The 22,426-nt window shown below is 36.3% G+C and overlaps 1 protein-coding gene across 1 annotated transcript in view; it reads left to right on the top strand.

Annotated features, from left to right (window-relative positions):
• HFM1 (helicase for meiosis 1) overlaps positions 1-22,426 on the top strand; it is a 105,370-nt gene that overhangs the window by 36,369 nt on the left and 46,575 nt on the right. The window contains 12 exon segments of the mRNA XM_079152637.1: positions 6,962-7,073; positions 7,076-7,111; positions 7,114-7,160; positions 7,244-7,298; positions 7,301-7,315; positions 7,318-7,330; positions 12,465-12,508; positions 12,616-12,717; positions 13,124-13,269; positions 14,171-14,265; positions 15,588-15,721; positions 18,179-18,226. Coding sequence (XP_079008763.1) covers positions 6,962-7,073; positions 7,076-7,111; positions 7,114-7,160; positions 7,244-7,298; positions 7,301-7,315; positions 7,318-7,330; positions 12,465-12,508; positions 12,616-12,717; positions 13,124-13,269; positions 14,171-14,265; positions 15,588-15,721; positions 18,179-18,226 — 847 coding nt within the window.

Below are 22,426 nucleotides of genomic sequence, written 5' to 3'. Positions count from 1 at the left end.
CTCCTTAGGCTGCCCCTCCTCAGAGAATTTGCCTATAGGCCTGGAACCTTCGCTCCGCCCTAAGCCTGTCTCTGTGCGGCTCTTCCACTCAGAAGCCTCCTAGATCCTGGGACCCTGTTCTGCACCTAATCGCCTGGCTGCGTGGCCCCTCCTCTGAGCAGCCACCTGTGGCCCCGAACAATCGCTCTGAGTCCCAGAGACCCGCCACAGGCCTCTTCCTCCAGACAGCCGCCCAGTATGCCGGTGCAGTCACTAGGAGTCCAAGAAACTCACTTCGTGCCTCCTCCTCCCACCAACCACCCGTAGCCCGGGGCAATCAATCACTCCGAGTCGAAGTGACCCTCCCCGTTCCTCCTCCTTCTCCAGATAACCCCCCGGGTGTTCAGGAGCAGTCCTTCTGAGTGGCTCTGAATCCACGTGACCCGCTGCACGGGTCCTCTGGGCACCGCCCGGAGCTCTGGTGCGGCCACTCAAGACCAAGCGTCCCACCACGCTTCTCCTCCAGGCAGCCCCCCTGTGTTCAGGAGCTGTCACTTTAAGACCAAACAACTCACCACTCGCCTTCTCCTCTGAGCAGGCGCCTGGAGCGCTAATGCAGTCACTGCGAGTCCAAAGGACCCGCCGCGCTCCTTCTCCTCCTTCTCCTACTCCTCCGGGCAGGCCCCGGGGTTCAGAAGTGGTCAAAGTCCAAACAGCTCGCCAGGCAGCCCCTTCTCTGGCAACCGCCTGTAGCTCCCGTGTAGTCACCCGAATCCAAGCGGCCACTCCTCTTCGTCCTCGTCCTCAGGGCAGGCCCCGGTGTTCAGAAGCGTCGTTCTGATTCCAAACAGCTCGCCGCGCAGCTTCTCCTCTGGCAACCGCCTGCAGCTCTGGTGCAGTCTCTCCGAATCCAAGTGGCCACGCTCCTCTCCTCCTCCTCAGGGCAGGCCCCTTTGTCCTGAGTCCACACAGTTCTCCCCGCCACTCCTCCCCCGGGCAGCCGCCGGAGCCCCAGTGGCTGCTCCGAGTCCCAGCGCTGTGCCGAGCGGCCTCCTCTACGGCGCTCCCAGCTGTCCGAGTTCACTGCTCCAGCGGGGGGAGGGGCGTCTCGCCGGCAGTTCTACTTCACAAAGTTTCCTGCATTCTGGGACCCCCGTCCCATCCGGGATGCCCCCCCAGGGGTTGAGAGTCACCCGGCTGCTTTGAGTTGGTCCCAAGCGTCCCAATATCTCCTCTCTTGAATCCTGAGTCCTGGAGCAACACGAAATGCAGCCACCCTCTAGGCCACCATCTTGAAAACCCGCACTATCTTTTTAATGTGTTTTTGTATGCGATTTGCTAAAATTTTGTTGAGAATTTTTGCGTCGATGTTCATTAAGGATATTGATCTGAAATTTTCTTTCCTTGATGAGTCTCTGTCTGGTTTAGGTATCAGTGTGATATTGGCTTCATAGAATGAGTTTGGGAGGGTTCCCTCCTCTTCTATTTATGGAATACTTTGAGAAGTATTGGAATGAGCTCTTCTTTAAAGGTTTTGTAGAACTTGCTGAGAACCCATCTGGTCCTGGACTTTTCTTTGTTGGTAGGCTTTTGATGACTTCTTCTATTTCAGTACTTGAAATTGGTCTATTTAAATTGTGTATGTCCTCCTCGTTCAGTTTAGGCAATTCATATGTCTCTAGAAACCTGTTGATGTCTTTGAAATTTTCTATTTTTTTGGAGTACAGATTTTCAAAATAGCTTCTCATTATTTTTTGTATTTCACTCGTGTCTGTTGTGATATTTCCTTGTTCATTCCGAATTTTAATGATGTGGGTTTTCTCTCGTCTTCTCTTTGTTAATGTGGCTAAAGGTTTATCAATTTTGTTTATTTTTTCGAAGAACCAACTATTTATTTTGTCAATTTTTTGTATTGTTTCTTTTGTTTCAATTTCATTGATTTCAGCTCTGAATTTAACTATTTCCTGTCTTCTACTACTTTTGGTGCTGGTCTGTTCTTCTTTATCTAGGGCTTTGAGCTGTAGTGTTAGGTCGTTTATTTGAGTTTTACTTCTTTTATTAAATGCGCTCCATGAAATAAATTTCCCTCTAAGTACTGCTTTCATAGTGTCCCAGAGATTTTGATATGCTGTTTCTTTGTTCTCATTTACCTCTAAGAATTTTTTAATTTCCTTCCTAATATCTTCTGTTATCCATTCATCCTATAATAGCATATTGTTTAATCTCCAGATGTTGGAATAGTTTCTGTGTTTTACTCTTTCATTTATTTCTAACTTCAATCCATTATGCTCTGATAGAATACATGGTAGTGTCTCTATCTTCTTGTATTTGCTAACATTAGCTTTGTGGCATAATATATGGTCTATTTTAGAGAAGGATCCATGTGCTGCTGAGAAGAAAGTGTATTCGCTCTTGGTTGGATGGTATATTCTATAAATGTCCGTTAAGTCTAAATTATTGATTGTGTTATTGAGATCTATGGTTTCTTTGTTCAATTTTTGTCTGGAAGATCTGTCCAGTAGTGAGAGAGGCGTGTTAAAATCACCTAGTATTATTGTGTTGTGGTCTATTTGGTTTCTGAAATTGAGAAGGATTTGTTTGACATACATGGATGAGCCACTGTTTGGGGCATAGATGTTTATGATTGTTATATCTTGCTGATTTATGCTTCCCTTAAGCAGTATGAAATGACCTTCTTTATCCCTTCTGACTAACTTTGGCTTGAAGTCCACATTATCGGAAATGAGGATGGATGCTCCAGCTTTTTTGCTGAGTCCATGTGCATGGTATGTTTTTCCCCATCCTTTCACCTTTAATCTATGGGTATCTTTTTCTATGAGGTGAGTCTCTTGCAGGCAACATATTGTTGGATCTTTCTTTTTAATCCAATCTGCCAGTCTATGTCTTTTGATTGATGAATTCAGGCCATTAACATTCAGGGTTATTATAGAGATATGATTTGGTTTCCTGGTCATTTGGTTCATTTTTAAAATTTTGTTTATTTATTTGTTTGACACAACTTGTTTCCTCCTTTATTTGACAATTCCTTTAGGATAATTCCTCCCTTTGCTGATTTGCTTCTTTGTTTTTCATCTCTTCCTCATGGAATATTTTGCTGAGAATGTTCTGTAGTGCTGGCTTTCTTTTTGTAAATTCTTTTAGCTTTTGTTTATCATGGAAGGATTTTATTTCATCGTCAAATTTGAAGGTAAGTTTTGCTCGGTATAAGATTCTTGGTTGGCATCCATTTTCTTTCAGGGCTTGAAAAATGTTATTCCAGGCCCTTCTAGCTTTTAGGGTCTGGATTGAAAAATCTGCTGATATCCGTATTGGTTTACCCCTGAATGTAATTTGGTTCTTTTCTCTCACAGCCTTTAAAATTCTGTCTTTATTTTGTATGTTAGGTATTTTCATTATAATGTGCCTTGGTGTGGGTCTGTTGTAATTTTGTGTATTTGGAGTCCTATAAGCCTCTTGAACTTGATTTTCCATTTCATTCTTCAGATTTGGGAAATTTTCTGATATTATTTCATTGAATAAATTGTTCATTCCTTTGGCTTGTTTCTCTAGGCCTTCCTCAATCCCAATAATTCTTAAATTGGCCTTTTCATGATATCCCATAGTTCTTGTAGATTCTGTTCATGATTTCTTACCATCTTCTCTGTTTGTTCAACTTTGTTTTCAAGGTTAAATATTTTGTCTTCAATGTCTGAGGTTCTGTCTTCCAGGTGTTCTATCCTACTGGATATGCTTTCTATGGAGTTCTTAATTTGGTTTATTGTTTCCTTCATGTCAAGGATTTCTGTTTGGTTTTTTTTCAATATCTCTAACTCTTTATTGAAATGATCTTTTGCTTCCTGTATTTGCTCTTTTAATTGTCGATTGGTGTGATCATTCAATGTCTGCATTTGCTCTTTCATCTCATCATTCAGTGCGTGCATTTGCTCTTTCATCTCATCGTTTGCTTCTCTGATCATTTTAATTATGTACATTCTGAACTCCTTTTCTGTCATTTCTTCTGCCATGCTGTCATTGGGTTTTATTGATGTAACATCTAGATTTGTTTGCAGCATTTTCTTTCCTTGTTTTCTCATATTGTTCAGATATCAGTGGACCGCTGAGATATTGCAGATTTCCTCTATTGACTTACAATGTCCCTGAAGATTTCTATATATATCCCCCCTTAGCCTTCAGTAGGCTGAAGTCTTGGAGGAAGTTAATAATGCGGTGCTCCACAAGGAAGCTGCCTCTCTAGGAGTGGTGGCTTTCAGGTGGGGTATAATCCCTGCTAGTGGGCAGAGGTGCCTCCACTTATTGACCAGTGGTCATCCAAAGGGGACCTAGGCTGCTGGCTGAGGCAAGGCCTGTTTGGGCCTGAGTGTCTGGTTTAACGTCCTTGTGGGGAAACCTCACCCGGCAGGGAAGACTCACCCGGTGGGGAGGTCTCGCTGGTCAGTTCCCTCCTAGAGGTTCCCCTCAATTTACAGCTACCGCCTGGGCTGGGCTGCCTTCCTCTGCAAAGTTCCCAGGGGCCCGGCCCTACCTCCTGGGCCTGGGAGTCTCACCCTTCAGATGAATCTCCTTAGGCTGCCCATCCTCAGAGAATCTGCCCGTAGTCCTGGAACCTTCGCTCCGCCCTAAGCGTGTCTCTGTGAGGCTCTTCCACCAAGAAGCCTCCTAGATCCTAGGACCCTGCTCTGCACCTAATCGCCTGGCTATGCGGCCCCTCCTCTGAGAAGCCACCTGGGGCCCTGTTCAATGTCTCTGAGTCCCAGAGTCCCGCCACATGCCTCTTCCTCCAGACAGCCGCCCAGTATTCCGGTGCGGTCACTAGGAGTCCAAGAAACTCACTGCGTGCCTCCTCCTCCCACCAACCACCCGTAGCCCTGGGCAATCAATCACTCCGAGTTGAAGTGACCCTCCCCGTTCCTCCTCCTTCTCCAGATACCCCACCGAGTGTTCAGGAGCAGTCGCTCTGAGTGGCTCTGAATCCACGTGACCCGCTGCACGCGTCCTCTGGGCAACCGCCCGGAGCTCTGGCGCGGCCACTCGAGACCAAGCGACCCACCACGCTTCCCCTCCAGGCAGCCCCCCTGTGTTCAGGAATTGTCACTTTAAGTCCAAACAACTCACCACTCGCCTTCTCATCTGAGCAGCCGCCTGGAGCGCTAATGCAGTCACACTGAGTCCGAACGACCCGCCGCGCTCCTCCTCCTCCTCCTCCTACTCCTCCGGGCAGGCCCCGGTGTTCAGAAGTGGTCTGAGTCCAAACAGCTCGCCATGCAGCCCCTCCTCTGGCAACCGCCTGTAGTTCTGGTGTAGTCACTCCAAATCCAAGCGGCCGCGCTCCTCTTCCTCCTCCTCATCCTCAGGGCAGGCCCCGGTGTTCAGAAGCGGTCGCTTAGAGTCCAAACAGCTCGCCGCGCAGCTTCTCCTCTGGCAACCGCCTGTAGCTCTGGTGCAGTCACTCCGAATCCAAGCGGCCACGCTCCTCCTCCTCCTCCTCAGGGCAGGCCCTGGTGTTCTAAGTCCACACAGCTCTCCTCGCCACTCCTCCCCTGGGCAGCCGCCGGAGCCCCAGTGGTTGCTCCGAGTCCCAGCGCTGTGCTGAGCAGCCTCCTTTACGGCGCTCCCAGTTGTCCGAGCTCACTGCTCCAGCGGGGGGAGGGACGTCTCGCGGTAGCTCTACTTCACAAAGTTCCCTGCGTTCCGGGACTACTGTCCCATTCGGGACGCCTCCCCAACGGGAGAGAGTTACCCGGCTGCTTTGAGTTGGTCCCAAGTGCCTCAATATCTCCTCTTTTGAATCCTGAGTCCTGGAGCAACATGAAATGCAGCCACCCTCTAGGCCTCCATCTTGAAACCTCCCATGATTATTTTTTAGGATGAACTTTTAGAGTTAATAATTGAGTCAAAGGATATAAAACTTTTAAGGGCACATTGCCTTCAATAAGTGTTATATTCATTTATTTAAGCTGCCATTTCTCTGAATTCTGACGGCAACCATTTTCCTATATCCTAACAATACATAATATAATAATGAAGTCATTGTTATTTAATTTTGAATATTAAATATTTCTCAAATTTATTATTTAATATTCTTTTTTTACTTTTTGATTTTTACTATAATAAATTTTTTAAATATATTTATCAACAACTTTTAAATTTTTGTTTTTTGTAACTTGTGAGGTCATGCCCTTTATCATATTTTCACATTGGGATACTAACTTTTCCTTGTTGATTTGTAAGAAATAATCATATTAATATAAATACCCTCCAATTTTTGAAACTTTCTCCTACTTTGTGGTAGTTACCAATTCTGTGATTGCTATTTCTCTGTCTTTTTGTTCAGGTCCTCTTCCTCAGTTTTCCCTTATGTTAAGGCCTTTATCCTTGATCCTCTGCTCCTCTCAGAATATAAATTCTTGTGTGATCTTATTCCTACTTGTGATAACCTTGAGAGTATTTTAATATTCCTTCCTGTGCAACGAGAAACTTTCTCCTATAAGAGCAGTGGTCAGTTTCATAGGAAGGCATGGAGCCTGATTACTAACCAGACTAAGCAAAGATAAGAATAGCTTAACCCAGCTCTATAAACAAACTCGTGATTCTAGTATTGAGTCTGAAATATATTTTTGGCACTGCTTTCTCTCAAGTGTTTCTTTTTTGATTAAAAATTGTCAACTCTTAAAAAATTAATTTTAATTTTACTTTGAACTCTTATGAAGGAAAATAAAATAAAATAATAACTAATTAGAAATTTACCATAGTAAAAAGAAGGTATAGTCTTGAAATACTTCTATTGATAGCATTTACCAGTATATCAACAGGGTAATATCAATGGAATAAGTAATATCAAAAAAGACTACCTGATTCAGTACTTTTATACCTTGACTTTAAAGTCATCTACAATTGGGGTTTTTAGGCCATAGAACTTTACTAGAAAAAAATATTTAATGTACATTTTCTGTTTTTTTTCAAGATTGCAGAATGGATTTCAGATGGTGAAAGACCTGCTGTATGTCTGAAAATGGATGAGAGCCACAGACCTGTGAAACTTCGGAAAGTGGTCCTGGGATTTCCCTGCAGTAGTAACCAACTGAATTTAAGTTTGATTTAACTCTCAACTACAAAATGCCAGTGTTATACAAACATACTCTGATCAGAAGCCCACACTTGTGGTATGGATTGTTGGACTATTATCTTTTAGTGTGATGTTCAGTTTTAAACATGATTCATATAGAAATTATTAATTTTTTTTCAGTTTTGTGCAACTAGGAAAGGTGTGCAACAGGCTGCTTCTATTCTTGTGAAAGATGCTAATTTATTATGACTGTGGACAGAAACAAAGGTAAATTTTTTTGTTTTTTCTTAGAAGTAGAAGGATTAAAGTGGGTTCATTCCTTAACCTTGGGCAAAGCCTCCATTCCTCACCTGTAACACAAGAATAATAGTAATTTTGAGGATTAAGATAGTGACTCTTAGTGTAACTGTGATTCTATCTTTATTTTGTAACTGAATTTCTTTTTTTAAAATTTTTTGTTTTAGTTGTTAATGGACCTTTATTTTATTCATTTATATGTGGTGCTAAGAATTGAACCCAGTGCCTCACACATTCCCCCCATCACAACTGAATTTCTTCAAAGATAAAATTATCTGTATTGCTGTCTTCATTTTTTCATTCACTTTGATTCAGCATCTTTTCTAATCTTTCACTAAAACTGACCTTGCTAAGTAATTTCTCATGAGCCTCTAACATATTTGATTACATCTACCTTGTTTTAACACACTGAACTCTGTTCTTTCATGATCATATTCTACCAATTTTCTTCCTGCTTTGCAGGCCACTGATTCTCAGTCTCCTTTTCACTTTTTCTACCTTTTTTAGTTAGGTTTTTTTTCATTGCTGTGATCCAAACACCTGACAAGAGGAGAAAAAGTTTATTTGGGGCTCACAGTTTCAGAGGTCTCAGTCTGTAGACAGTTGACTCGTTGTTGTGGACCTAAGGTGAGGCAGCACTTCATGGGAGAAGGGCCGAGTAGCGAAAAGCTGCTCTGCTTATAGTAGGGTCAGGAAGAAGAGAAAGATGGTGGAGGGGGCCACAGAGAAGATGCACCCTTCCAGGACATGCCCCCATCTCCTCCTGCCACACCCCAGTTACCACCTAGTCAGTCCTTTCAGACTAGGATGGACTGATTAGTTTACAGCTCTCACAATTCACATTACCTCTAAACAGTCCTGAATTAACACAGGAGCTTTGGGGGGACGTCTCCCATCCAAACCATAATACTACCCAATTCGTAAATTCTGACATTCTAGATGGTTCTGTCTGAGGCCCATTCTTTTTCCCCCCAATCTTTATCATTTATTATTTTTATTTGGACAACATTTATACATAAGTACATACTGACAGAATCCTCTTTTATAATTTCATTTGATTTACAAAAATGGGTAGCAAAATAACTTAGGTCACTAATACTGTACAAAAATAAAACTGATTAAACAGTTGTAGAAATAAGTACTTTGCAGTATTATAGATGTTCATCTTTATCTACCCAAAGTGATAAGTACTGGGCCAAATCTGTCTGCAGACTGACAAAGCTAATTTGTTTCTGTAATTATAACTACCAGATATAATTCTCAAAAGAAGCATGATGATATGGAGTTTAAAACTGAATATGTCAGTTTCCTACCAGATATCTGATAATAGCTCTGTCTTATTCTTAATATAAAATCTTATATTTTGTAGTACTCTGTATAATGTGATACCTAACTAATTTTCAGACTCATATCTTGACCATGCTTTTTTAATGCTCATTACAATCAAGCCATATTAGCTTCTCTGTTCTGTGAATATATCAAACTGCTATAGCCAGGGCTGACCTGCATCATGTTTTCTTGTTATTGTTTTACCTAACTACTATTTATTCTTCAGGTCATATCATTCATATCAGTTTTCTGTAATCTTCAAATTTCCTTTATTCACTTTCATAGGTACCCTGTACTTAGTTCATAGCATTTATTATAATTGTAATAAATATGCTTTTCTTCAATTGTTCTTGTAACATTTGTTTTGTTACTTAGATTATAACCTTCTTGAGGAAAGGGGAACTTTATGTTCATCGTATTTACCACTGGATCTTGGCAGGTCTTAGAAGAGTACTAGCACCTGACTACTACTTAATGAGTATTAGCTTATTATTATTTTATTTGATAATCTTTTTAATGTGGTGCTAAGGATCAAACCCAGTGCCTCACACATGCTAGGCAAGTGCTCTGCCCCAGCCCTAGCTTAATTTTTATTAATAACAGCTTTTAAAAGGGTCAGGTCACCTTCCAAATTACCAGTCTGTCCCTTTACACTGCTTCTTGTCACCTGTCAACCAATGCCATGTACCAAGCCTACAGGACACCACTTTGGTTTTCTGGACATTCTCTGACTTTCTAGCTACTGAAAAGATGGATCTTTGACCATTTCAGTCCATTAAGGATTTACGAATATAGCTAGTTTCAAAGATTTCACCTGATCTATATAGTTTGGTGCTCTTATTACATATATCAACAAAGCAAGATTATGGCATAATATAATAAAAATGGAAAGAGTAAGAAAAAAACAATAAAGAGCTTATAGCTTAAACATACATGAAGTCTGAGAGATAGAAAGGGAGAATGTGAAATTAATGCTAACAAGATAACAAATAATATAGACTTCTTTCTGCCTGCCTGGTGTGGTTTGGAAATGGTTTTTCCCTTAAAGCTTCATATGCAAGAAGCTTGGTTTCTAGTCTTAAGGTATGGAGAGGTGGATGGGATTTTTTAAAGGTGGAACCTACTGGAATGTGAGTAGATTATGGAAGCATCACCCTCAAGAATAGATTAATTACTTTTATCAACAAACTGAGTTAGTTCTTTTGAGACTGAATTAGGTATCAAGGAATTGAGTTAGTTCTCGCAGGACTGGATTAGTTATTATGAAAGTGAGTTGTTATAAAGTGGGCCAGTCTCCCCTCTGTCTCTCTCTCGCTCTCTCATGTGGTCTTAACACACACCTGTTTCCCTTCTGTTTTTTCACCATGCATGGAGAAGCCTGTGCATTTTACCAGAAGTCAAACAGATGTTGACATGTGCTCTTGGTCTTCCAGAACTGTGAACCAAAGTAATCTCTTTTCTTTATAAATTCCCCTTCCTTGTGTATTTTATTATAGCCCTGGAAAATGAACTAAGATACTGCTAACAAGGTAACAAATAATATAGGCTTCACAAATAATATACATTCCAGATAATATTTATCATATATCACAGTCAGTCTTTTATTTGGAATGATTGCCAGTTGAATAGAATCTCATTTGCCTATCTTGTATGTTCTTCTTTTGCTTCATTTTCTGAGAAAAGCATAAGAGAAAAGAAATGGAATGCCATTTTGAGTTAGATTGTTGCTCACATTAATTTCCCTTTAACCAGTCACTTTTTGACTCTTTCTCTGTATGGTCCTACATATGTTTCTAAGGCTTCTAAATGTACTTGACATGACCAACTTTTCTGCACTCTGGTCTTTTAAACTTTTATTAAAGAATTTTTTCTCCTGTATTATACATTTGAAAAACAAAATATGTCTATATATTGTTATAAAACCAAGCCGTACTTGGTTTTATAATGTTCTTGATTATTAATTTTCTAAATATTTTTAAAGAAAGATGGGTTTCAGAAAAATTGACTGTTTTTCATTAAGCTAATAATAAGGGTAAAACTGGAATTTTTTTTAAAAAGAGTATAGATAGAAGGCAAAGAGTGTAAATAAGTAGCTCTAGAGCTTTCTCTTTATTAAGAATAAACTGGGTGATCAAGTTGGACCATGTCACTTGGAGTCAAAAATAAGATGTAACTATCAAATAATAAGGCTTATTATCTTACAAACTAACTCTGAAAGTACTTTGAGAGGAATATGGAATTCTTTGCACAATGACAGAATCATTCCTATAGATTAGTTATCTGACCTACTAAGGTGAATACCAAATAATTAACATTTTTGAGCTGAATTTGTATGAGTAAAAGACTAAAATATGTAAGCTGTAGGTTCCCTTAAAACTAATTTGTATTCTATCCTTTCTGTTTTTCCCTGATCACGCACAGATTAGTCAATTTTGTTTCAGATAATCATTTTCTTGAACAGAGACATATGTAGTATTTAAATTCCTTTATCGTTTCCCACTTTTGCCTAGCTACTCAAGGAAAATTTCTCTCTCTTTCTGCTCTTTTTTCTTTCTTCATTCTTTGTCCCTCTTTCTTTATCCCTTTTAAAAATTCTTGGGTTTTTGTCAATAAAGTGCTAGTATTAGAAACAGCATGAAGGTAGAGACCCAAATTTGAATTATAGTACTACCACTTTTTCTAGTTAGAAATTAGGCATATTACTTCTCTGCGATTCAATTTATTACTTCCTTCCTTCTTTTTCTTTCTCTCCTCCTCCTCTTACTTTTTCTTCTTCTTTTTTTAAATGGTGCTATGAATCAAACCCAGGGCCTCACTTATTCTAGGCAAGTGCTCTATCACCAAGCTAAATCCTCAGCCCATCAGCTTCAATTTCTTAATCAAGTTTCAATATATGGGATCACCTTTCTTATATTACTGTGATAATTAAATTAGGCAACATTTCTGTTATACCTGTGCATTATAGATAATCTTGCCCTTTCACTTGACTTCTCTTCATTCCATTGTGAATTCTTTAAAAAAATCATGAGTATATAAAATAATGTTTCCTGCTGTCATATCTGCAACAAGAAAATGAAAAATTATCAGTTTTGGGGGGATCTTAGACATGCTCAAGAACCAAGCCTACCAACTTTCAAAATCTTTGAAAGTATAAGAATTCCTTTTTAAATTATCAAGAAACTTTATTGTCTTGTAATGTTTCCCTGGTTTTCTTTACATGCCATATCTCAGAGCACAATAAAAAATATTTTTTTTATTTCAGTCTTTTTTGGTTTACTTATTGGTAATATAGCAGAATTTTAAAACTTGTTATTTCTTATAAAAATATTTTAGGCATATGTGAATATAGGCTTTCATATTTTGATCCATGAACACAATAAATGTAATGTTTTTTTTTCCCCTGTAGAAAAGCAAGTTTTCTAAATTCTGGGTTTGAAAGTGAAATGTAGTATTTTAGCTAAGAAATTAGGGACTTCTAAACATGAATGTTATGTGTTCTATTTTTTAAAAATTTAATTATTCATTTATTTTTTATTTTTTTACAGACTGCATTTTGATTCATTGTACACAAATGGGGCATATCATTTCATTTCTATGGTCATACACGATGTAGATTCATACCATTTGTGAAATCATACATTCTTTTTAAAGATACTCTTCAGATATTATGAAAACCCTCTTTATATTTGAAAGTTTCAAAATAATTAAGAAACTTTTTCAGAATTTTCTGATGTTACTAGGCATAACTCAATAATTTTGTGGTATCTTTAAATAGGTTACAGAAGTGTGCGTATTCCATAAGAGATTCAAAACTGAGAGGTAGGTTTAGACATAATTTTGAATAACATTTTCAAATATAGATAAAATGAGTGAGTCAATTGATGAAATATTAACAGTGACTGACAGGTGTCATATTTTTATTGTAGATATCCTAATTCATGGAGTTGCTTATCATCATGCTGGTATGGAGCTGTCAGATAGAAAAGTAGTTGAAGGAGCTTTCACTACTGGAGATCTACCAGTTCTTTGTAAGTATGTATTTCTTATGCATATTCTAAGTTATTATGGAAAATTATTTTTAAGAGAAAAAAGTAAAAACTTAAATACTATGTTTTGTTTCTGATTTTCTTCTAAGAAGCTCAAATTATGTAACTACCTATGTATGTACATGTGATAAACTCTTGACAGTGTTTTTATTTTTTTATCATGTTATTGAATGTAGTACAACTTGAAAAGTAAAAGCTTAATTTTTTTTTTTTATTTTGGGATGTGTTATTAGTTTAGATTAAAATTTTATGTTTTTCTTCCTCTGAATTTTTTTTTACGAATGAGTCTTATTGCAATTTATAACAATGGTTTTTTTTATAAGAAAATGTCTTTCTGGCATGAAAAAAGTTATAAGGCTTGAGATTAATATTCCTTAATTTGATGCAGTTACTACTAGTACTTTAGCTATGGGAGTAAACTTGCCTGCTCACCTAGTAGTCATAAAATCTACAATGCATTATGCTGGAGGGATGTTTGAAGAATACAGTGAAACAGATATTCTACAAATGATTGGTAGAGCTGGACGTCCTCAAGTAAGTAACAGTAATTTTACTTGTCAAAACTTGTATTAAAGACATGGCAAAAATAAAAACTTGTGTACTTTTTTTAGTTAGCTCTTCATAATTAAATAAAGTTTAAAGTAATGTAACTCAGAAAAATCTACTGTAATGAAAGAATAGAAATAAAGCAACCCTCACTAACTGGGATATGTCAGACCCCTCCCCAAACTCCCAGTCTCTAAATTCCCACTGATTAATGAAGGGATGGATTTTTGAATGAATATACTATTAAAGGATTTTTGGTTTTGAGTTTTTTGAGTTTTGTTTTGTTTTTTATTCTGAATCTAGAGATGCTCTTAATAATCGGAACCAATTTTTCATTGTGTAGGGTTGTCACCTGCTTTATAGAACATTCCTGGGTTCTAACACTAAATACCAATAGTGTCCCCAGGCATTGTAACAATTAAAAGTCAGCTTATATACATTTCAGAACTTACCCTATTGTGACAAATACCTGAATGAAGAATGACTTGGTACTAAGGCAACATTCAGGAAGAATCTCTTTACAAAGAATGTCAAAATATTATGTTATACATATTTTTAATTGTACAGGATAAATCAGATTATGTGTAAACTACATCAAATCTTAAAACTTTTACCTAGTTACCAGTTTGCTTTGATTTTAACATTGCCAAAATTTTGTTACATTGAAAAAAAAGTGATATTTACATTCATACTCTTGGAAGGTTTTAAAATTAAATTTAACTTTCAAATTCAGAAGCATTTTTTAGGCCTTTTGACTTGTTATTTAAGACAAGGGGGTAAGGAGATGTTTAATATAAAATTTAAAGTCTTGAATTATTGAAAAGGACTGGTGCCATGATATGTTCTTTTTTTTACCGAATTTACCTATATGGTGTTTGTTTATTTTTAGTTTGACTCAACAGCTACAGCAGTTATTATGACTCGGTTAAATACAAGAGAGAAGTACATTCAGATGTTAGCTTGCAGTGACACTGTAGAAAGCAGGTAATACAAAAAAATTCCAAAAAGATAATAATGCTACTACAATTTTTTTTCTTTTAATATATTAAAAGGAAAATTTTAGAGACGTTTTAAGGCCATTTTTCAGAGAATTTTCAATAATTTAACTGGAATGTTTGTGTAACTTTAAGGAATTTAACAGTTTTTGTAAAAAGGAAACAATAATTTTATTCAGTGATGTTTATTAGCATGTGGTAGCATGTATCCTTGTTATAAAACACCTAATTTGCAGTAAGGCCTTACTAATTATCATTATAATTTATATATTAAATTATATACATTTATAATTACTAATTTTTTGTAAGAGGGAAAATATTTTTATATCTTTAAAATTTTAATTTATAATAATAAGAGAGACAATCTGAGACTTTTTTAAAATTTATTGTTATTGTAAACAAATGGGATACATCTTGTTTCTCTGTTTGTACATGAAATAGAGGCATATCATTTGTGTAATCACAATTTACCTAGGGTAATAGTTTTTGATTCACTCTGTTATTTTTTTTCCTCCCCCTGACCCCTCCCACTCCTCTTTTCCCTCTATACAGTCCCTCCTTCCTCCATTCTTGCCCCTTTCCCACCCCCCATTATGTGTCATCATCCCCTTATCAGCAAGATCATTCGTTCTTTGGTTTTTTGAGATTGGCTTATCTCACTTAGCATGATATTCTCCAGTTTCATCCATTTGCCTGCAAATGCCATAATTTTATTATTTCTTATGGCTGAGTAATATTACATTATATATATATATATATATATATATATATATATATATATACACACCACAGTTTCTTTATCCATTCATCAATTGAAGGGCATCTAGGTTGGTTCCACAATCTGGCTATTGTGAATTGAGCAACTATGAACATTGATGTGGCTGTATCTCTGTAGTATGCTGACTTTAAGTCCTTTGGGTTATAGGCCAAGGAGTGGGATAGCTGGGTCAAATGGTGTTTCCATTCCAAGTTTTCTAAGGAATCTCCACACAGCTTTAATCTGAGACCTTTAGGTAGAGTATTTGATATATTTTCTCTTGGGGAAAATAGAATAGAATTCACTCCCCCCCCATAGACACATATACACTTAAGCAATAATTTGCTTTCTAGAGCTATGAAGTAAAGAGAAATGTCAAAATTTTTAGAAGTTGAATCGACTTAAGATTTTCTTACATTTTTCGAAATTAAATTGTCTTTAATGAATTATTAAAGTAGCAATGAGTGTATTATATATTATTAAAGTTTTAAAAGTAAGAGTTATGGCATTGAAATGAATATTAGTAATGCAGGGGTGTTTTTTCTCTCCATTAGTTTGCACAGACATCTTATTGAACATTTAAATGCAGAGATAGTGTTGCATACCATCACAGATGTGAATATTGCTTTGGAATGGATACGATCAACCTTGCTTTATATCAGAGCCTTGAAAAACCCATCTCATTATGGTTTGTTACTTTGACCTAGAAAAGTAGCACTTTTTAAAATCCTGCTGTGTCTCTGTTTAGACTAATAAGTTACAGAATAGATTCCAGAAACTAAAAGGTCATAAAAGGTAACAACATCATAAATATGTTTAGAAGCAAAAATAGAAAAAAGTGAGAAAACTTTATCTGTTTTACTTCTAGTCTTTTAATAAACTTTGAAATCAATGCCATTAAAAACAGATGTAGTAGGAAAAGTTCAATTCCAGTAGAAATAGCAAAAATGCCTAAAGTAACTTAAAATGTTGAAGGTATTTTTTCCTGTACTTAGTGTTCAGCTATTTTCTTATTCTGAATTTGTGACTGTTTTTCAATTTTCATAGCTACAGCAGTGTTTGAGAGTGCCATATTCCTTCTGTTTCTTCAGCCTTATCTTGAGGGTATATAGTAGTGTATTTTTAACAATATTATGTGTGAATAATGATATGGTTTAATTTGCATTTCTTCCTTCTCATTATCATTTTATTTTTGCAGTTATTTTTTTAAAAATTTATAAATATATATTGCAGTTCCTTTTTTATATTGAGTTATTACTTATATACAGTAAATTGTATGACTCTTTAGTATAAATGTCAGTGAAATTTTATGTGTACACCTACAAACATACACACACACAGCCCAGATCAGATACAGAAAATTTCTCAGAAGTTCGCTCGTGCCCATTTACTGTCAGTTTCTATCCACCCAGAAGTAAATGATGTTCTGTCACCACATGTGAGTTTTACCTGTTCTTGAACTTCATATAAATGTAGGCATATGTATGTATATACATATATATGGCATTTACTCTTTTTATCTCTAGTTTCTTTTGCTCAACATATTATGAAATTTATACATATTATTGGATTTTTAGTAGTCATTTGCACTTTGTTGTTGTTATGCAGTATCCAGTTGTATGAATATACCACAATTTAAGCATCTATTTTCTTTTTGAAGGGCATATGGGTCATTTTCAATTTTTTACTATAATGAATAAAACTACTGTGAATATTGTTATATGTATCTTTTAATGGATAAGACATTCATTTTTCTCAAGTATATACTTGTGAATAAAATCAGGTGGGCTTATTAACCCATGTTAATTTATACTTTCACCAACCACATGCAAGAAAAGTCTAGCTAGGTGAAGCGAGTCTGTAATCCCAGCTACAATGAGAGCTAATGCATGAATATCACTTGAGCCTAGTAGTTCAGGGACAGCTGGGGCGACATAGTAAGACCCCACCCACCTCAAAAGAAAAAAAGGACCTGGAGGGGTGGGTAGCTCAATGGTAGAGCAGTTATCTAACAAGCAGAAGAACCTGGAGGCCTTGGGTTGAATCCCTAGCACTACCAAAAAAAAAAAAAAAATCTAGTTGCTTTACATCCTTCTTTACATCCTTGTCAATGGTTGGTTTTATTTCAGCCATTCTTGTGTGTATGTGTGTGTGTGTGTGTAGTGGTTTCTTTGTGATTTTATTTTGTATTTTCATGATGAATATTAGCATGAGGATTTTTTCATATGCTTCTTGGTCATTTGGATATGCTATTTTATGAAATGCCCATTCAACTCTTTCATCCATTTTTATGATTAATATATATGATAGGCTCTGGATGAATTATTTGTCAAATAAATGTATTAAATATCTTCTCACAGTCATGCTTGACTTTTCACTTTCTTATTTTGAGGTGGGTACTGGGGATTGAACTCAGGGGCACTCCACCACTGAGCCATATCCCCAGCCCTATTTTGTGTTTTATTTAAAGACAGGGTCTTACTGAGTTGCTTAGGGCCTTACTGTTGCTGAGGCTGTCTTTGAACTTGCCATCCTCCTACCTCAGCCTCCTGAGCCACTGGCATCACAGGTGTGCACCACCATGCCCAGCAACTTTTCACTTTCTTAAGGAATCTTTTGATAAAAGAAAATTCTTACTTAAATAATGTTGCTGTGAACTTCGTCATATGTCCTTTGATACCCTTGTATACATATATGCCTAAGAGAAATTACTATTATAGAGTATGTGTAGTTTCAACTTCAGTATATAGCAGTTTTCTAAAATTGTAGTATTACCAAACATTTTTTCATAAGCACATGCATTTTATAATGAAAGTTGACTAGAAAATATTCATCACTTGACAAATTTATTATTCATGAAGCATTAGAAATCTGTTCCCATCATTCTTTTTAAAATATAATATTCCTGGTCACTCTTATATAACATAATAAGCTAAAGAGAGCCAATTGATATGAAAGGATTTCAAAATAGTGGTTGTATTCTATAGATATTTAAGCCTTGTTTGAACTTATTAAGCTGTTTACTTTTTTCCTATATAAGATTTAATTAGATACTCTTTTCTAGTTAAGTGGAGTATAAATTGAGCCTATAAAGATGCATTAAACCCATTTTATTTTTTTTTATAAATTTTCATGACTTATACAGGTTTTACATCTGGATTGAACAAAGATGGAATTGAAGCAAAATTACAAGGTTAGATGTACTTCCTTCTACAAAATATATATTCTATACATTTTAACAAAAAACATCAGTTATTATTACAAGGAATTTTTTTTTTTTTTTGTACCAGGGATTAAACTCAGGGACACTTCACCACTGAGCCACATCCCCAGCCCTATTTTGTGTTTTATTTGGAGACAAGGTCTCACCGAATTGCTAGTGCCTCACTTTTGCTGAGACTGGCTTTGAACTTGCACCTCCTGCCTCCACCTCCCAAGCCTCTGGGATTACAGGTGTGCATCACTGTATCTGACAAGGAAGGATATTTTTTATAAATTATTTTTGAAAGTAAACTTATCTAGAAAATAATGTATGGATTACTTTTTTTCACACAAATAAAGCTTGACAAAGGTACTTTTTTCTTTTTATTTATTATAAAAATTAACTCATTAATTGTACAAATTAATGAATTTTACTGTGATGTTTCCATATATGCATATATCATGTTTTAATCATATCCATCTTCCCTACTACCTTATTTTACCCTCCCCCTCTTCTTCCCCTGATAGTTCCTCTTCTACTCTCAGGACTTTCTTTTTTAAAGGTTTTCATGTGTAAGAGAAAACATGTGATGCCTATATTTCTGTGTCTGGTTTGTTTCACTTAACATAGTGACCTCTTTTTTCCTGCAAATTACAGTTTCATTTTTATGGCCAAATATTATTCTGCCAATACTATTCTGATTTTTCTCCAGAACCTTGCCAGCATTTATTATTTTTTATTTGTTTTTGTTTTGGTGAGAGGCATTCTGGCTGGAGTGAGATGTAATTGCAAGGGAATTTTGATTTGCATTTCCCTGATGGCTAAGTTGTTGAACATTTTTCATGTATTTATTGTATTTTTGTACTACTTTTGAGAAATGTCTGTTCAGATCATTTGTCCATTTTAATTGGATTGCTTGTTCTTTGTTGTTTTTTGAGTTCTTTATATATTCTGGATAACAGTCCTCTGCCATGAGTAGCTGGCAAAGATTTTTCTCCCATTAAATAGATTATCTCTTTAACTATATTGTTTCTTTTGCTGTGCAGAGCCTTTTAATTTGATGTAACCTTGTTTGTCAATTCTTGCTTTTATTTCCTGAGCTATGTGAGTCCTATTCAGGAAGTCATTGCCTATGTCAATATCTTGAAGTGTTTTCCCTTAATAGATTCAGAGTTCCAGGTCTTTCATTAAGGTCTTTGATCCATTTTGAGTTGCTTTATATATATGGTCAGAGATAGGAATCGAGTTTTAGTCTTCTACAGATAGATATCCAGTTTTCCTAACATGATTTGTTTTAGAGACTATTTTTTCCCCAACATATTTTTGGCACCTTTGCCAAGAATCAGAAAGCTGTATATACATGAATTTATTTCTGGGTCCTCTATTCTATTCCACTGGTCTGTGTCTATTTTTATATCAGTATTATGCAGTTTTTGTTACTGTGTGTCTGTAGTATGTTTTGAAATCAGGTTTTGTGATACCCCCTTTTTGTCTCTAATTTTATTTATTTGAGTCTTTTTTTCTTTGTTTTAGTTGGTTTGGCTAAGAGTTGTCAATCTTGTTTATCTTTTCAAAGAACCAGTGCCTCCAGCATTGCTCTTTTTGCTCAGTTCTGCTTTGGTTATTTGGGGTGTTTTGTGTTCCCATATGACTTTTTAGGTTTTTTGTTGTTGTTGTTGTTGTTGTTTGTTCTCTGAAAAATGCCATTGGTACTTTGATGGGGATATCAATAAATCAGTAGGTTGCTTTTAGTGGTACAGCCATTTTAACAATGGGAATTTCCCAATCCAGAAACATAGGGGTTCCCCCCTGCCTGCCACCTTTTAGTGTCTTCTTGGATTTCTTTCATTAGTTTCACATAATGTTTACTGGTGAGGTCTTTCACCTCCTTGGTTAGGTTTATTCCTAGTTTTTATTGTTCATTTGTTTATTGTTTTCCTGATTTCTTTCTCAGTGAGTTTGTTATTAGTATATAGAAAAACTAAAGGTATTTGAATGTTGATTTTATATCCTGCTACTTTGCTGAATTCATTTCTCAGTTCTAACAGTCTTTTGGTGGGTTCTTTAGGGTCTTCTAAGGATAAAATCATATCATCTGCAAAGGACTTCTTCCTTTCCTCCCTGTATGATTCTTATTTCTTTCTCTTGCCTTTTTTCTCTGGTTAGAATTTCAATAGGAATGATGAGAGTCTTGTTCCTATTTTAGAGGAAATGCTTTCAGTTTTTCCTCATTCAGTATGATATTGGCTGCAGGTTCATTGTATATATTGTCTTCAAAATGTTGAGGTGTGATCCTTCTATACCTAGTTTCTTTATGTCTTTTTATCATTAAGTGATGTTGAATTTTATCAAAGCCTTTTCAGCATCTGTTAAGATATCATGTGATTTTTGTCCATGATTTTGTCTTGTGTTACATTCATTGATTTGTGTATGTTAAGCTTTCATTGTATCCCTGGAATCAAATCAACTTTATTATGGTGTATGATTTTTTAAAGATGTTTCTGACTTTGATTTGCAAATATTTTATTGAGGATTTTTGCATTTATGATCATCAGGGATATTGGTTCTATAGTTTTATATTTTGTTGTGCTATTTTCAGTTATTGGTAGGAGGGTAATATTACTTTATAGTAGGAATTTGGAAGAGTTCCTTCCCTTTCTATGTCATGGAATAGTTTGAGGAACACGGGTGTCAGTTCTTCATTAAAAGTTTGGTATATTTTAGCAATGAATCTGTCCATTCCTTGACTTTTCTTTGCTGGGAAATTAAATCTTATTGTTTGTAATGATCTGTTTAGGTTTTTAATATCCTCTTGGTTCAGTTTTGCTAGACTGTTGTCCATTTCTTCTATATTTTTCATTTTATCAGAGTATGATTTTTAAAAATAGTCCTTAACAATCAGACAGATTTCAGTAGTATCCGATGTAATATCCCCTGTTTGTCTCTAATTTTATTTATTTGGGCCTCTTTCTTTCTTGAGTTGTCATTTGTGTTTATCAAAGAACCAATTTTTTCTTTCAGTGATCTGTTGTATTCTTTCAGTTTCTATTTCATTAATTTCTGCTCTGGTTGTTTTTTCTTTCTACTGATTTCAGGTTTTCCTTGTTGTTTTTCTGGGACCTTAAGATGCATCATTAGGTTATTTATCAGTGATCTCTCAATTTTTTTCTTTTTTGTTTTTTCTTTTTTTAAATGTATACACTCATAGCTATAAACTTTTCTCAGTCTTGCCTACAATGTGTTGTGTGCCAGGGTATAAGTGCCTGTGCTGTGATCCCTCATAGTTGCAGTGTCCACAATGGTTGTGTTATTTCTCTCTGCCCTTGCTATGGGGTCAAGGAATCTAGTATCCAAGAACAGAACTTTGGGCCCACATAGCACTGTATGTCTACTTGTGACTGGGTTATTAGGGGGGACATTAATCTCCTTTGTTCTGAAAATTGAAGTATCTGCCTAAGTTCAGGTGGGACTAGTTGTGACTGGAACAAAGTGCATTTCTTCTCAACTGTGCTAAAGTTGTACAGGGCACCCACCCAACCTGTTTGAAGTGCTAGACTTGTTATCTTGCTCCACTCAGAAGAAAGAAAAACTAGTAACTGTAACACACATAAAAACAAACCAGATGTATAAAAACAGTAAGCATCAATTAGAAATAACAATAACTATAACACCAATAAGTACAGAAAAGAATGGGGCTAAAATTATAGGGTAAACTAAAAAGGGAAAAATGAGAACAGTAGAAGAGTAAAGAGGAAAATCCTATCACATAATTAAAATTTAAAATAATAAAAATAAAATAAAAGTAAAGAAGTTAAAAGTAACAAAATAAGGGCTGGGGAGATAGCTCAGTTGGTAGAGTGCTCGTCTCGCAAGCACGAGGCCCTGAGTTAAATCCCCAGCACCGCAAAAAAAAAAAAAAGTATCAAAATTAAAAAAAAAAAAAAAAATAGAAGGTAGAATAGAGGAAAAAAGGAAAAAAAAAAATGCCAGTTAAAACTTTCTCTAGAGCAGCATGTTAAAGCCAAATTTAGAAAGTCAAAGGGTCATCTGTTTTTATTCATGTACACAAGCTAGAGAGCAAAAAAGGAGAGAAGAAAAGAGAGCTCATGAAAATAAAAGGGGGACTGGTGTTGTAAAGGAAGGGGTTCAAGGGGAGGGAGGAGGGAAGCACATAGGATGGTACTGGGGAAC

Source organism: Sciurus vulgaris (assembly GCF_902686455.1).
Source record: "Sciurus vulgaris genome assembly, chromosome: 1".
NCBI lineage: Eukaryota > Metazoa > Chordata > Mammalia > Rodentia > Sciuridae > Sciurus > Sciurus vulgaris.
This window is presented reverse-complemented; position numbering and strand designations above follow the sequence as displayed.